This window comes from Eulemur rufifrons, chromosome 7 (assembly GCF_041146395.1).
Source record: "Eulemur rufifrons isolate Redbay chromosome 7, OSU_ERuf_1, whole genome shotgun sequence".
Lineage (NCBI taxonomy): Eukaryota > Metazoa > Chordata > Mammalia > Primates > Lemuridae > Eulemur > Eulemur rufifrons.
In genome coordinates this window covers 6,291,015-6,308,474 of record NC_090989.1, presented here as the reverse complement: position 1 = coordinate 6,308,474, position 17,460 = coordinate 6,291,015, and the positions used below count along the sequence as shown (strand labels likewise).

Below are 17,460 nucleotides of genomic sequence, written 5' to 3'. Positions count from 1 at the left end.
AATGGATTCTTAAGATATGAATCCAAAAGCATGAGAAACAAAAGAAAAAAAATAGATGAACTGGATTTCACCAAAATGAAAATCTTCTGTACAAAGGACATTACCAACAAAGTGAAAGCCAACCTAGAGGGCGGGAGAAAATACTGGAAATCATGTATGTGATAAGGGTTTAATATCCAGATTATGTAAAGAACTATAACTTAACAAAAAATAAACAGTCCAATTTAAAAATGGGCAAAGCACTTGAATACACATTTCTCAAAAGATATGCAAATGGCCAATAAACACATGAAAAGATGCTAAACATCATTAGTGAACAAACTGTATTTTCTGTATTCTTGATACTTTAGCATTTGGAGACTTGATCCTGGATGGATGACTACCCTTTCCACAGCAAGCTAATCCCCAGAGAGAGCAAATGACTCTGCTGTATACCTTTGATATACAAAGCAACGAATCCAGAACCCATATCCCCCCGTCTATGTCATTTATCAAACTCTCATACAACAAGCCAATATTGCCCCAGCCCTAAAGTACCCCAGAGCTAGGTACCAAAACACTAGAAACCACCCCTATAGTCAAAAGCCTGCTGAAATTATTCTAACTAGCCAATCCTAAACTGTTTACTCTGCTCTGCCTTGCCTTGCTTTCCCATGAAAACCCAATAAAGGCTCTGGGGCCATGCCCTACCCTGTTCTCCCCTCCATCTCCTGACAGACCCTGGTCCTTCCTCACTTTTCCCTGTGTAGTGTTACCATGCCTCCTGCTTCTAGAGTTCTGTATGTATAAAATTCTTCATGACAATCATTTTTGCATCTGCATGTCTTATCATTCTTGATTAAAACAAATCCCAGGTACAATTTTTAATACAATAAATCATATGAAAATCAAAACACAATGAAATAACACCTCACACTTCCTATGATGGCTACAACTAAGAAAAAAAATCTCTAAAAATAGACATGTTGGTGAGGATGTGAAGAAACTGGAACCCTCATACATTGCCAATGCGAATGTAAAATGGTGTAGCCACTATGGAAAGCAGTGTAGTGGGGTTCCTGGAAAAGCTAAGCATAGAATTGCCCAATGACCCAGAAATTCTACCCTTAGGTATATGCCCAAGGGAATTGAGAGCAAGGACTCTGACAGATATTTGTATTCCAAAATTCACTGTGGCATTATTCCTAATGGCCAAGCAGTAGAAACAAGCCAACCTGTTCATCAAACAGATAAATGAACGTGTTGTATACCCCACACTGGAGTATTATTTGGCCATCAAAAGGAATAAATTTCTGATATATGCTACAACATACACAGGCCTTTAAGGCATATGTTAAATGAAATAAACTAGACACAAAAGGGCAAATACAGCATGATCTATATGTTTATATCTAGAACAGGCAAATTCATACAGGCAGAAAATAGGTTAAAGGTTACCAAGTGCTGGGGGAAAAAGGGAGACAGAATTATTGATAAATGGTTTCAGAGTTTCTGCTTAGGGTGATAAAATTTTAGAAATCTTGTGAACATAATTAATGCCACTGAATTTCACATTTAAAAATGGTTAAAATGGCAAATGTTATGTTATAGATATTTACAACTTTGCACATTTGATAATATACCAAAAACTACTGAATTGTACACTTTAAATGATAAATTGTATGGTATGTGTCCTAAAATGTATTTCTTAAGGGGGATGGAAGGTAGACACAAGTGAAATTTATTTTCTCTCTGGAAAAAAAAGATACAGTCTTAAAAAATGGTGAATATGACAAAAACCCAAGCCTGAAAAAATGTTAGAATTGAATGTTAAACTGACCCAATAAGCAATTTGGATATAAAATGCAACAAAAGAATTCTCAAATTGAAACTAGAAGTAGTAATGCAGGAGTAGTCTAATATTAAGTAATGAGGAGGAAATAGAGTTAAGGCAAGATAGTTAATTAGCAGTAACAGTAACTGACTGTAAACACCAAAAAATGCTGTAAAGATATCAAGTGTTTTACTTTAGATCTTACTATTTTTTTAAATACCCAACACAAAGGTGTAATGAGTGTGAAAATTCACTGAGAACATGACATGTAAATTTTTACATGTTTATTATACTTCATCAAGCTTTGTAAAGTCCAACATTTAACATGTTAACAAAAATTTAGGAACGTTCTATTTGTGGTCTTAAATAATCAGATAGTTCATGTGTTGCTTCTTTGGATCCAAAATATTAGCATGCTATCAGTTGTCTCACTCCCACTTCAGATTTCGCTTATATTAATTTATTTATTATTAGTTTATTTTTTATTTATTTTTTAGAGACCAGGTCTTGCTCTGTCACCCAGGCTAGAGTGTAGTGGTGCAATCATAGCTCACTGTAACCTCAAACACTTGGACTCAAGTGATCTATCCACCTAAGCTTCCTGAGAGGCTGGGACTACAGGCACACACCACATCTGGCTAATTTTTTTATTTTTATTTTTTGTAGACACAGGGTCTGGCCTTCAAGTGATCCATACCCTTTTGGACTTCAAAAGTGCTGGGATTACAAGTTTGAACCACTAAGCATGGCCTTTCATTACTTTTAATATTCTTCCAGTCTCTGTCAATGCTTTTAAGTCCATTTTTTAAGATCCCTACATGTATAAAACAGAGACTCTTATTCTATGTATCAAATTTGTTTGCTTTCTACTGGTACCCTTATCCCCACCAATCCTCATTTGCTCATAAAACTTCCAGAGATTATAACAAACATCAATTTTTTTTTTTTTTTTGGAGACAGAGTCTTGCTCTGTTGCCCGGGCTAGAGTGCTGTGGCGTCAGCCTAGCTCACAGCAACCTCAAACTCCTGGGCTCAAGCAATCCTTCTGCCTCAGCCTCCCGAGTAGCTGGGACTACAGGCATGTGCCACCATGCCCGGCTAATTCTTTCTATATATATTTTTAGTTGTCCAGATACTTACTTTCTACTTTTTTTAAGTAGAGATGCGGTCTCGCTCTTGCTCAGGCTGGTTTCAAACTCCTGAGCTCAAACGATCCTCCCGCCTCGGCCTCCCAGAGTGCTAGGATTATAGGCGTGAGCCACCGCACCCAGCCAACATCAATTGTTTTAAGGCAAAAACTGAACATACCTGGGTAGCGGCAGAAGCTCTATTCTTTATAGTAGTTTACTTTATTACTTATCTTTAATGACCCAACCTCTGCAGCAAGTAGAAAATCATCTACACAAATCAGGCACACTTTTTTTTAATAAACCACTTAAAAAATTACCTTTGATCTTTTGTTTGGTGTATATGCTTTTGCATTGCTAAATATCAACCGGATGTCTTTGCAAAATTCCAAAGGGCTGTCATAATTTCCCGCATCTAGAGTTTCCCTTACTGTTCCAAAATCCATTGGGGTATCTATAATATCTCGGTAGTCCTAGGTTTTAAAAACAATAATTACTTTACAGATTCATTTTCTGCTTTTAGAAATGTAAATGCATTCAATCTCCAATACATTTGAAATGACAGAAGAGAGAAAAGGTTAGAAGGATCTTAAGATTTATTAATAATATTTAAAAAGAGGTACAGACACAAAGACAAGATAGAAAGAAATATACCAAAATGTTAATGTCTATATCTTGATACTGGGACATGGGATGGATTTTATTTATTTCCTGAGTTACACTCTTCTGTAATTTCCAAGCTTTCTACAGTAAATCTGTGCTGTTATAATCTTTTTTTTTTTTTTTTTTAAGGTCATCTTCCAATTCCCCTATTTAAGAAGTAAAAACAGATACTTTTATCCAATTCATAGTTTTCCTGGTGCTGAGCCTATGAGATCTATGTAGAACCCTCCCATTATTACACAACAATGGATAAGTATTTCTAAATTCTTAAGTGAGTGAAGGGTGTCTGTAAACTCAAGAAAACTATGTAAAACATTTCTACAGCTAACTATAGAGAAAAGAAGTTAAAATAAAGCCTATGCATCTTACTCTTTTTTTTTTTTTTTTTTTTTGAGACAGAGTCTCACTCTGTTGCCCGGGCTAGAGTGAGTGCCGTGGCGTCAGTCTAGCTCACAGCAACCTCAAACTCCTGGGCTTAAGCGATCCTACTGCCTCAGCCTCCCGAGTAGCTGGGACTACAGGCATGTGCCACCATGCCCGGCTAATTTTTTGTATATATATATTTTAGTTGTCCATATAATTTCTTTCTATTTTTAGTAGAGACGGGGTCTCACTCTTGCTCAGGCTGGTCTCGAACTCCTGACCTCGAGCGATCCACCCGCCTCGGCCTCCCAGAGTGCTAGGATTACAGGCGTGAGCCACCGCGCCCGGCCCATCTTACTCTTTAAAGCTTAATTTAAATACCTCTACCCAAATCTCCTCACCACAAAACAAGAAAAGCCCCAAACATTCAACAATGAAAACTTACTGGATATTCAACCAAATCAACAGGTTGTCTAAATGGTTCAGAATCTTCACACTGAAAAATTAAGTTCACTAGTTCCTTACACTGTTTCTTCCAGTTGCTTTCAACACAGTTCGTAGCTCTCCTGCTCCTTTTTTTCCAATCATGGACCTAAAAATACATTCGCAAGAGTTAAAAGTGTTTTCAGTCTTAGGGAAAAAATCACAATGGTATATGACTATAGTAAAATGCAACTGAACTATTGTCTTCTGTACTGTGTGCCATAAGAACTATGGCTACAGTTAGAAAAATCAACTTTTCTGTAAAAGCCCAATAATGTCACATATGTTGCTCTCAACACATTTTTCTAGAAACAAAATTTTAAAACTAGCCATATAACACATTTCGATATAACCTGCCAATTTCAGAAAAATCACAGGGTTAACTATGAAAAGCATGCTCTAGCAAGAGCACATTATCCAGTGAAAGGCTATTCCATAACCTCTCTCCTTCCAAGTTTATAAAATTTGTTTTCAGCAAATATGAAGTGTATTTCATACTGTGACAGGCAGTAAAATGGCCCCACCAAAGATGTCCACATCATAATCCTCACAACCTATGACTCTGTTACCCTCTATGGGAAAAGATACTTTGCAGATGTAATTAAGATTATGGACCTTGAGATTGGAGATTATCCTAGATAACTGCATAGGCCCAATGTAATCAAAAAGGTCATTATAAGAAGGAAGCAGGGGAGTCAGAGACAGATTGTGAGAAGCTATGCTGTTGGCTTGAAAATGGAAGGAGGAGACCTGTAGCCCAGGAAGGAGACAGCTTCTAGAAGCTGGAAAACACAAAGAACTCTCCCCCGCTAGAGATTCCAGCCATGCCAAGACCATGATTTACGCCCAGTAGGACCCATGCAAACTTCTAATTACAGAATTGTGAGGTAATACATTTTTATAATTTAAGCAACTAAATCCGTCATTTGCTACAGCAAACATAGCAAACAAACATATTAAAAACTAGTCTGTTTAGAAATAAAATTATATGAAAATGACAAATCAGACTATTTCAGGTCTAACTTTTCAATGTTATTTGGGGCACACACATGGTAAAAATTATTCGATAAAAGCTTAAATTTTAGGAGCATTTGGATATTTAAAAATACCTGGGTTAAAATATTTTAAGCATTTTCACATTAATAAAAAACCTTTACTTTTAACTAGCCTATTACATTAGAACTTCAAGGGCTGCTGATGACATCCCATTGTAAGTACCCAATTTCCTAAACTTATTTCCATACATCCTTCTCCTTCAATACCTCGACCTCATCTCCCAAAAACTCCCCATTTTTAAAAAAAAGTTCAATCACTAAATCCTGGGTAATATTCCCTTTTAAAGGTCTCATCATTTTCCCTTCCTCTCCATTGCAAACATTATCCTTTATTAGGTTCCCATCCTTCACTCTACATTCCTGCAATGAACTTCTAACTCATCTCCTTTAAAACTCATCTTCTTCTCCTTCAAATTCTATTTATCTATTTTGGCCATGCAATTGATTATCTACTTTAAATTTAAATGAAACCCTTGGATTTCAACATTACCATAATCTACCCCCAACACAACGGCCAGACATAACCACTTTGCTCATTCCAACATCCAACCTCTATGCCCGTAAGCCAGTGCCGTTACTAACCCATGGACATGTCATACTTTCCTACTTTTTCTTGTCTTTGCTTTAACATCCCTATTTTTTTTTTTTTTTTTTTAAACCTTGAGTCCCTTTCAGGGCTTATCCCCCATTTTTTTAATGGTCTCTTATTCACTCCAGCTCAGAGAGAATACAGTTCAAATCCCAACTCTTCCACTAAAACTTTCCAGCGATTTCCCCCATTTTTCTTATAAAATATTCAAAATCTGTAGCAATATAACTTTGCAAAGACAAAACCTGAAATCTTAACTGGATTTTAAAACAATGAACAAACCACAAAAGTCAATCATGCAGAATAACTTACTCTCCTTCTTCCAGAAGATGTTTTAGGAAGATCACTATCATCCTAGGAATAAAATCAGAGCACCTTAACTATTTATTCTCATTAGAAATACTCTTAATAAAAAAACATATCAAGACATCTGATCTTACCACAGTTATAACATATTAACAAAAAACTCCAAAGACAGACTCTATCAGATGGATCTTTGTGGCACCCAGGCTTCGAAAAACCAACCATTCTTAATAATCCTTTTCATTCCCTAAGAACATGTATTAATTGCAAAATTCAAAATTATAGCTATAAAAAGATACTTTGTGCATTTCCTAAATAGAAAAACTGTGTTTTGCCTCTATCCATAAAACCCCAAAAACCTATAGTCTCCTACAGTTCTTGGACATTTTCTTATTCCCTAAATCACTTATTAGTATATCCATTTTTTATTCTAATATATGTTAAGAAAAAAAAATCTGTAATAAGGTTTTGTAGAAATTAACACTATATTGTCTCTAAAGAACATCTTTGCTGCAACTTCCTACCACAGACTACTTCTGTATGAAGTAAAATTACAGAACACCATTGCTATATATGCCCATGAACTTACACTCCAGTACCATCTTAAGTGAAGGACATTAAGGCACTTTGGTCAGGTTCCCTAGTCTTTAATTATGATTAAACCCAACACTCAAGTATTGGTTTTACCAAAAAAACTTCTAAGGTCTTTTTTATAATACACCTTTCCCTAGCTAAAATTTGGAAAGAGAATATATTCCACACCTGAAGTTATTCATTTAGATATATTTTAATATTGGCTAAAACAAATTATTTCACTGATCATCTAGAAAATTAAAAAAACTATATTTTTATCAAATGCTCTATTTTCATAGTTCATTGCAATATAGCAAGAATTGATATTAGGTAACATCTTCTACTTCACTTTTTAAATTACCATTTGAAATTAACAAAAATAACTGTAAAATCAACAAACTTCATACCAAATCCTCAGCATTTTGTTCATCGTTTTCAGACGTGTTAGAAAGTTCTGATATATTTGTACAATGTTGATTCCTAAAAAACAAATTTCCATTTTAATAGTATGCAGATGTAGTTATATTGTCAAGGATTCAAATTAAACATTAAAATACAAACCGTTTCCCAACTTATACATACCTAATTTCAAACACAAGAATACTAGGTTTTGACCCAACCCTCTGTGGAAACAACTGGCTATTATTAAATGCTAATTTAGAATCTTAAAGGTTTTTCTTTTTTTTTAGTTATTTATGTACAGAAATTAAGCTGATAATCCAGAAATAACATATGTATGGCCTCAACTGGATGAATATATGGATGAGCTTTTCTAGGTGTCATCACCAGTAGTATTCACACAGTAAGTACCAGAAAAATGGTTGACTTAAGACAAAAGAGAACAGAAGAAAACAAGGAAACAAATTAAAAGAAAATAGTATCTTAAGCTCACTATATACACAACAGAAAAAAGAATGCTCAGTAGGGAAACATAGGCATAAAGGAGACAAAAATGGGTATGTGATTTTCCTGAAGTAGAATAAGAAGGTGATTCTGGGGAGGAGATAAGTTAAATCTGAGTCCCCAAGACTTGGGACAGAATCAACCCAAGAAATTTGACAGGAATCATTTATTCCTCAGTTTTTACCTAGATGTTGAAAATGATGGGAATGTTTATAAATTAATTCCTCTAATTCTTTCAAAGAATTTTCACAGCTATATGAGAAGGGCATTTAAGACCATACAGCAAAACTCATTAATGTTAAAGGAAATTCAAACTAAGTAATTTGTCCAAAGTCCCAAAGAATGTTCACTAGAACAGATTAGACTAGAATGTAGGTCTCAATTTCCAAGTCAGTTTTCATTCTATGACTCCAAATTGATTTAATGCAAAAAATCTATGGAATATTCACCATGTAAAAACACTTTCACAGGACATAAAACCAACCCCAAAGGCTCTACCAAGAGTCTCCTGGAACTGATAAATAAATTCAGCAAAGTCTCAGGTTCAAAATCAATGTACACAAATCAGTAGCATTCCTATGCACCAATAACAGTCCAGCTGAGAGTCAAATCAAAGACTCAATATCATTCACAACAGCTACACAGACAATAAAATACCTAGTAATATACTTAAGGAGGTGAAAAATCTCTACAAAGAGAACTATGAAACACTGAGGAAAGAAATCACGGACAACATAAATGGATAAACATATCATGCTCATGGATTGGCAGAATCAACATTGTTAAAATGTCCATACTACCCAAAGTGATTTACAGATTCAATGCAATGCTCATTAAAATACCAACGTCATATTTCACAGATCTAGAAAAAATAACTCTACGTTTCATTTGGAACCAGAAAAGAGCCTGAATAGCCAAAGCAATCTTAAGCAAAAGGAACAAATCTGGAGGCATCACCTTACCAGACTTCAAACTATACTACAAGGCGATAGTAACCAAAACAGCATGGTATTTCGCACAAAAACAGAGACATAGACCAATGAAACGAACAGAGAACCCAAATATAAAACCATCAACACACAGCCAACTGACATTTGACAAAGCATGCAATAATATACACTGGGGGAAAGAAGCCCCCTATTCAATAAATGGTGCTGGGAAAATTGGATAGCCACATGTAGGAGAATGAAACAGGATCCCTATCTCTCATCACTCACAAAAATTAACTCAAGATGGATCAAAGACTTAAATGTGAGGCATGAAACCATAAGAATTCTAGAAGAAAATGTTGGAAAAACTCTTCTAGATAACAGCCTCAGCAAAGAATTTATAAAGAAGACCCCAATGGCAATCACAGCACAACAAAAACAGATATATGGGACTTGATTAAATTAAAATGCTTCTGCACAGCTAAGGGAATAATCAACAGAGCAAACAGACAACCTACAGAATAGGAGAAAATATCTGCAAGCTAAACATCCAATAAAGGGCTAATAACCAGAATCTACAAAGAACTCAAGCAAATCAGCAAGGAAAAAAAACAGCCCAACAAAAAGTAGACAAAAGACATGAACAGAAGTTTGTCAAAAGAAGACAGACAAATGGCCAATAAACATATGAAAAAAAATACTCAATGTCACTAATTATCAGGGAGTTGCAAATTAAAACTACAATGAGATATCACCTTACCCCTGTTAGAATGGCTTTTATTCAAAAGCCCCAAAGCAATACATGCTGGTGTGGATGCAGAGAGAAAGGAATGCTTATATACCCCTGGTGGGACTGCAAACTAATATAGCTACTATGGAAAACAGTATAGAGATTCCTCAAAGAACTAAAAGCAGACTTATCATTTGATCCAGCAATTCCACTACTGAGTGTTTACCCAAAGGAAAAGAAGTTATTTTATCAAAAAGACACCTGCACTTGAATGTTCACTGCAGCACAATTCACAGTTGCAATGATGTGGAAGTACTCATCAATTCATAAGTGGATTAACAAAATGTGGTATGTAAACACCATGGAACACTATGATGAATACAGCAATGAAGAAGGATGAATAAGGCCTTTCACAACAATTTGGATGGAACTGGAAACCATTATCCTAAGTGAAGTATCTAAAGAAGGGAAAAACAAACACCACATGTACTCTATTAAATTGGAACTACCGATGAGCACACATGTGCACTGAGAGAAGTAAAACTCAGTGGAAATTAAGCAGGGATGAAGGGGAGTGGAGGGGATGGGAGAAAAGCTACTTAAAAGGTACAATGAACACTATCTGGGTGATGGGCGCACTTACAGCACTAACTCAAGAATTACAAAAGTGATCCATGTAACCAAAAGCATCTGTACCCCCATAATATTTTGAAATTTAAAAAAAAAAACATAAAAAATAGACTAGAACTGAATCTAATCATGAGAAAATATCAGACAAACCCAAATTAAGTATACTCTACAAAATAAGTAAACAACATTCACAAAAATGATGAGGTCCTAAAAGAAAAGGAAAGACTGAAGAAAAAAACTCAAGCAGACTAAGAAAACAAAATACTAAATGCAATGAGGATTCTGGATTGCATTCTGAAACATTAAAAGAATACTGGTGTAAAAACTAGTGAAATTCAAATAAATTCTACACCTGACTTACTCAATAGTATTGTACCAAGATTAATTTTAACATTTTGTTAACCTAAGGGGAGACTACATGAAGAGCACATGGCAACTCTGTAGTATGAAATTATTTCAAAATTGTAAAACGCAGAAAAACTGAATTTTCAATTTCCCATTTCTTTACTGAAATTATAATCATCAACATGTAAAAATGTCATCTAAAGTAAAACATTAAAAGTATACAGTTCAGAGAATAAAAAGTAAAAACTAGATGGTTAAGAACACAATGTGCAAAGTGACTTCTACACAACATCTATAATATGAGATCACTTACTTGATAAATTTTAAAAGTTGGTCAGTTATCTTTTTAGCTGATCTTGCAATTACACTCTCAGGTTCATTAAATGTTCTGGCATTATGTTCTATATATCTGACTTCCCAAATTAATGCAGACAGCCTCCTTTCAAAATAAAGAAAGCAATTCAGGACTTAGAAAATGAAAAGACAGAAAAGTAATAAAGAAAAAACCCCACCTCGGCATATGAATTAAACCAACATGATGTTAATTATACCATAACTGCAAAGTTATAATGAATAACTTTCTAAGGCTGTTCACTTGATCACAGTCATAAGAAACTATATTGGACACTGAAGTGCAGAAAATTTAGAAACCAAAATTTTAACAAATCACTAAATCACATACAGAAAACCAACAAAGCCACCATCCCTTTTCAAACTGCCTTCGAAGCTGCTGAAACTCAATGAAGAAAATACATTAAATATAATATCATCAACCTAAGAGTCAATTTCATTGTCAGCTGGCAAAGTGGTTCTGATTTGAATGCACATTCCAGTGTTTCATTACAGAGATAAATTACATCAATAATGTGGACTCAAGGAGACCTTTGTAATGGTAATTTCTTAAAGTAGCTGAATTATAAAAAATAAAACACCATCAACTGCTATAAAAACCATAAAGGATAGTAAGTTTTATAGTTATGAGTGCTCTAGAAGCCAAAGATAAAAAGTTAATGCCTGCGGGAAATTAATCTTTGATCAAAAGCCAAAGCCCAATTATTAACTAATTAAATATTATTTTTAAATGAAGCAGTTAAGTAAGAATTTTAACATTCAAATAAAAAACAATTGCAGTATCTAACTACTTAAATATAATTTCTAAGAAAAACAGACAACTTGAGCATTAAAACATGGTATTGGATATTATGCCTGGCTTAACCCACATCTACCCATAAGTATTTAACATAATTTCTAAATGAAAGAGGAGAAAGAAATAGAAAATAATATTAATCGGCCCCCAACTCTACCACCTCTTTCTTCACCTTAGTTGATCTGGCCAAATAGCTTCTTAAACAATTTCGAAAGCAGGTTTCTACTAACCTGTAAAATCGATTAACAAGTCTCATTCGAATTGTGTAAAGATCGGTTGGATAAGCTACTACAGTACAGTACTTCGGATATGTGCATAGATCAACCGGGCCTGCAAAAGCTGCTGCTATATCTGTTAGGAAAAACAGACAAGTTTTTAATCAATAAATCCATTACCTCTAAGTGATACTTCTCTACAAATCTTTCATAAGATGGAGCTACATTTAACATTACAGACTAAACCAAAAAGTAAATACAAAGTGTGGAAAAGAACACAACTTTCATCATGGTACTATTTTAAAATGCTTTCATGAAACACTTGAAAATGCAACTTTTCACCCTAAAAAACTTACCGAGATTCAAAAGTTGATCTATCCCACTAATAATTCGGTCACATTCTTCATCTCTTGATTTCTGACCCCACTCACCATCTTGGGGTTTGTAAAGCAATTTCTCCAGCTCATCCGATGTGACAGAAATACTAGCCCCTAATTCTTCAGGAGGATCAACTATGGATCCCAACAAAATGAACAGAAAAGAGAGAGAAAAACATCAATTCAAAAAACAAATGCATATTATACTTTTCAATTTTCAAAGCTTATAAAATAGGTTACCTCCACAGTCAAAAATAGAGTTCAAATTTGCAACTGTTATAAAGTTACTGAGATTACCAAATTACTTAAATTCAGGCACAATCTACCTACACTAATAAAATTAAAAATAGGGTGCAATTATCACAGTTTCAGTCTATTTCTTCAAAGAGGCAAACAAAACACAGAGGCCTCTGAAAACAAATTGAATTTGACAATATTAAAACTTCTAAACTTATATAAGCCTAAAAATTAATTTTAAAAAGAAAGTTGGTAAAATAATCCCACCATGACAAATGGCTAATTTCCTTAATTTTAAAGGAGTGCAAATGAAGAAGGGAGGAGTTTTTTAAAACTCCTAGAACAAAGAAAAGAATCTGAGGTAGCTCTAAATAGTTTAGCTTATCATATAACAGTTTTAATATGCAGATAAGTAATGTCATGTGTGTGTATGCTGGCTATCGGGTTAACTCAGCATGTTTCCAATGGGGGAGAAGGGCACTGGGAAGGGCATCATTATAACAGCTTACAAATTAAATGGTTGAGGGAATGCTCATGGGAGCTTTTCCTCTAAAAATACATCACTGAAAATTCCTACAAGCACACATTTTAAATAGCGCCAATTGCTTAATTTTTTCTAAATGCTCTTAACTTCAACAGCTTTTAGAACTATTATATCATTATATATCATATTACAACTTAGTCTTCATAGCAGCCAGGCCATGACACAGAAAAAGGAACCCAGGTGGGACCACACAAATTACCTGAGGTGAAGAGACAGAACTTAAGAGTCCACAGAGAACCAGAAAGCTAGAGTTCACAGAACAAAGCACAGGAGAGAAGAAAGCCGCAAAGGGGTCCCCCCTCAAGTATTTTCTTGAATACTGATTAGCCCATGTGTGTGAAAAAAGACAGGAAGCCAGGAAAAGAAGCAAAGGAAAATGACAGATAAAAAAGGCCTGGTGCTCGAAGGGGCCAGGAACCATGTTTATTCCTACCAGCCAGGCTGGAAAGCTTCATGATTCATGGAGCACTGGATAGACAACGTAAAAAGGTTTTGCCTCAGAAGTGGGGAATAATTAGCTCCAGGTTGAGAAATGCTCCAAACTCACCACACATATTTTAAAAGGATAAAACTGTTACCAACAAACTGAACCGTGTCAGAGAACAAAGTTTATAAATTCTTACAGGAATACAAAAATATACACCACTCAACAAGGCAAAATTCACAGTCTCATATAAAATTAAAAATTACTTTCTGCAAATCATACCAGGCAGAAAAATAAATTAAAAATTACAAGGCATGTGAAAAATCAGGAAATTCGTACCCACAGTGAGAAATGATAATCAACCAAACACAATTGGCAAAGATTTTAGAAATAGCAGAAAAGCCATAAACATAGTTATTATATTCTACATGTCCATAAATTAAATTATACATGAAAGACATATTAAAAGAACACCCAAATTCAACTTTTGGACATGAAAACAATGTGTGAGGTGAAAACTACACTGGATGGTGATAAAAGCATATCAGACATTCCAAAAGTAAACTTGAAGACACAGCAACAGAAACTATCCAAACTGAAAACAGTGAACAGACAACAAAGCAAAACAAAGAAAGCCCACAGACACAGAGATGAAAGAACAAAATTATGATATACAAAAGTAACAGCCCAATTAAAAAAATAAAGGATTTGAATAAACATTTCTCCAAAGATCCAGAAATGACCAATAAGCAAATGAAAAGCTGCACAATACCATTAGCCATCAGAGAAATGCAAATCAAAACCATAAGATAACATTTCACAAACCCTAGGAGGGTATAATTTTAAAAAAACAACAAAAAAAGTACTGTCCAGGATGTATAGAAATTGGAACCCACATATAAACACTGCTATTGGGAATGTAAAACGGCACAGGTGCTTTCTGGAAAATTGTTTTGTCACTTCCTCAAAAGGTTAAACATGTCAAGTTACCATGTGACCCAGTAATGCCATTCCTACATATACACTGAAGAGAAATAAACAGTTGTACGTGACGTTCACAGCAGCATTACTCATAGCCAAAAAGTGGAAATAACCCAAATGTCCTATTTTTAGTTTTCTGAGGAACCGCCATACAGTTCTCCATAGTGGCTGTAATATGTTACATTCCCATGAAGTGTGTACAAGGGTTCCACTTTCTCTACATCCTCACCAGCATTCATTATTGCCTGTCCTTCTGATAAAAGCCATTTTAACTGGGGTGAGGTGGTATCTCACTGTAGTTTTGATTTGCATTTCTCTGATGACTAATGATGTTAAGCATTTTTTCATATACCTATGGGCCATTTTTATGTCTTCTTTTGAGAAATGTCCATGCAGATCCTTTGCACATCTTCAATCAGATTATTTGCTTTTTTCCTATTGAGTTGTTAGAGTTCCTTATATATTTTGTTTATTAATTCCTTGTCAGATAAATAGTTTGCAAGCATTTTCTCCCATTTTGTGAATTGTCTCTTCACCTTACTGTTTGTTTCCTTTGCTGTACAGAAGCTTTTTAGCTTGTTGTGACCCCATTTGTCCTATTTTGCTTTGGCTGCCTATGCTTTTGGGGTATTACTCAAGAAATCATTGCCCAGACCAATGTCCTGAAGCATTTCCCTAATGTTTTCTTTTAGTAGTTTCATAGTTTTGGTTCTCAGATTTAAATCTTTAATCCATTTTGATTTGATTTTTGTATACAGCAAGAGATATGGGTCTAGTTTCATTCTTCTGCACATCCCTCTGCAGGGTATATATCCCCAAAGGAGGGGAAATCGGTGTATCAAAAAGATACCTGCACTCCCATGTTTACTGCACCACTATTCATAATAGCCAAGACATGGAATCAACCTAAGTGTCCACCAATTTATGAACGGATAAAGAAATTATGGTATATATACACAATGGACTTTTACATAGCCATAAAAAAGAATGAAATCCTGCCATTTGCAATGATGGATGGAACTGGAGAACATTATGTTAAGTGAAATAAGCGAAGCACAGACTGACACATCTCACATGTTCTCACTCATATGTGGGAGTTAAATATGAAAAACAACTGATCTCATGGGGACTATAAGTAGAATGACGGTCACCAGAGGCTGGAAAGGGTATCGGGCAGAGAACGATAAAGTGGAGATGGTTAATGGGTGCAAAAATATAGATAGAATGAACAATATTTGATAGCACAACCAAGTGACTATAATCAACAATAAGTCAGGACATACTTTAAAATAACTGAAAGAGTAGAAATGGAAATGTTTCTAACACCAAGAAATGATAAATGCCTGAGGTGCTAGATACCCCAATTACCTTGATTTGATTAATTCATACTGTATGTCTGTATGTAAACATCACATGTACCCTATTAAAGATATACAACTATTATGTACCCATAATAATTAAAACTTAAATTAAAAACAAATGTCCAACTACTGAATGGACAAAATGTGGTATTAACCATACAATGGAATATTATTCACCAATAAGAAATACCCTGGTTTCTAAATACCATTGTCCAATAAAACAGACCATGGCTCCATGAAAAACTGCCTGATTATACAGCCAGAGTGAGCAAAGTACAAGGTGAATACCAGAAAGTAAGGAAATATAAAAAATGATAAAAAGAAACATCAAGAGGACATAGGAGACAACTTGAAGGGGCTCCCAATGGCCAAATCTGTGATAATGTAGCAACGAAATAAATAATGACAGCAACTGAATATAGATATTATTTTACAAAAATGCAAGTATATATTAACATAAATAAACAGAAAAGGTGATGCATATTATAGTATAATTCCAACTAATACATGTAAAAGAAACAATGAAAACAGAAAACTATAAAACTATTACTTGGCAAATATAGTATTTAATAATTATTTCAGGTTGGGCGCAGTGGCTCACGCCTATAATCCTAGCACTCTGGGAGGCCAAGGAGGGCAGATCGTTTGAGCTCAGGAGTTCGAGACCAGCCTGAGCAAGAGCGAGACCCCGTCTTTACTAAAAAAAAAAATAGAAAGAAATTAGCTGGACAACTAAAAATACATAGAAAAAATTAGGCAGGCATGGTGGTGCATGCCTGTAGTCCCAGCTACTTGGGAGGCTGAGACAGGAGGATTGCTTGGGCCCAGGAGTTTGAGGTTGCTGTGAGCTAGGCTGACGCCACGGCACTCTAGCCAGGGCAAATGAGGGAGAGTCTGTCTCCAAAAAAAAAATAATAATAATAATTATTTCAGGTGAAAATCATGAACAGATGCTAAAAATAGTAGAAATAAAATGAGAAACGGGATTATCTGCAGCATATAAATACATCCTCATGAGACAAAAATGACAAAGAAAAAAGTATGTAGTTTTATAGGGGAGAAACCTGACAGATACCACCTAAATCAAATGATTAACACCCAGTAACAGGACAAATTGGTATCATGTGGCTCCTAAGATGATGCACTGAGAAGGACACACATCACTTTTCTGACATTCTTGCCAAGAATGCAAAACCTGGATTTAATCAAGAGGAAACATCAAACAAACCCAAACCAATGGAAATTCTACAAAATAACTGCCCAACAATTTTCCAAAGTGTCATGGTCACAAAAGAATGGAATCCCAAATTAAAAGAGGCTAAGACAACATGGCAATTAAATCCAAAATGTAAAAGGTCATTAGTGAAACAACAGACAAAATGTGAATAAAGCCTATAGATTAGGTAATGGTACTGTTGTCAGTGATAACTTCCTGATTTTGGTAACTGAATTGTGCTAGCTGTGTAAGATGAGAAATCTAGATAGTTGGAAATTTCTTTGTACTATTTTTGTAACATTTTGTAAATCTGAAATTATTTCAAAATGAAGTTTTATTTGTTTGTTTTTGAGACAGGGTCTCACTCTGTTGCCACTCTGGCCTTGTCATAGCTCACTGCAACCTCAAATTCCTGGGCTCAAGCCATCCCCCTGCCTCCGCCTCCCAAGTAG

The 17,460-nt window shown here is 34.9% G+C and overlaps 1 protein-coding gene across 1 annotated transcript in view; it reads right to left on the bottom strand.

Moving 5' to 3' along the window:
* BRWD1 (bromodomain and WD repeat domain containing 1) overlaps positions 1-17,460 on the bottom strand; it is a 109,689-nt gene that overhangs the window by 21,861 nt on the left and 70,368 nt on the right. The window contains exons 30-36 of the mRNA XM_069474947.1: positions 12,225-12,380; positions 11,884-12,004; positions 10,820-10,945; positions 7,377-7,449; positions 6,406-6,447; positions 4,412-4,558; positions 3,261-3,413 (exon numbers count right to left, since the gene is read on the bottom strand). Coding sequence (XP_069331048.1) covers positions 3,261-3,413; positions 4,412-4,558; positions 6,406-6,447; positions 7,377-7,449; positions 10,820-10,945; positions 11,884-12,004; positions 12,225-12,380 — 818 coding nt within the window. The remainder of the gene's footprint in view (positions 1-3,260; positions 3,414-4,411; positions 4,559-6,405; positions 6,448-7,376; positions 7,450-10,819; positions 10,946-11,883; positions 12,005-12,224; positions 12,381-17,460) is intronic.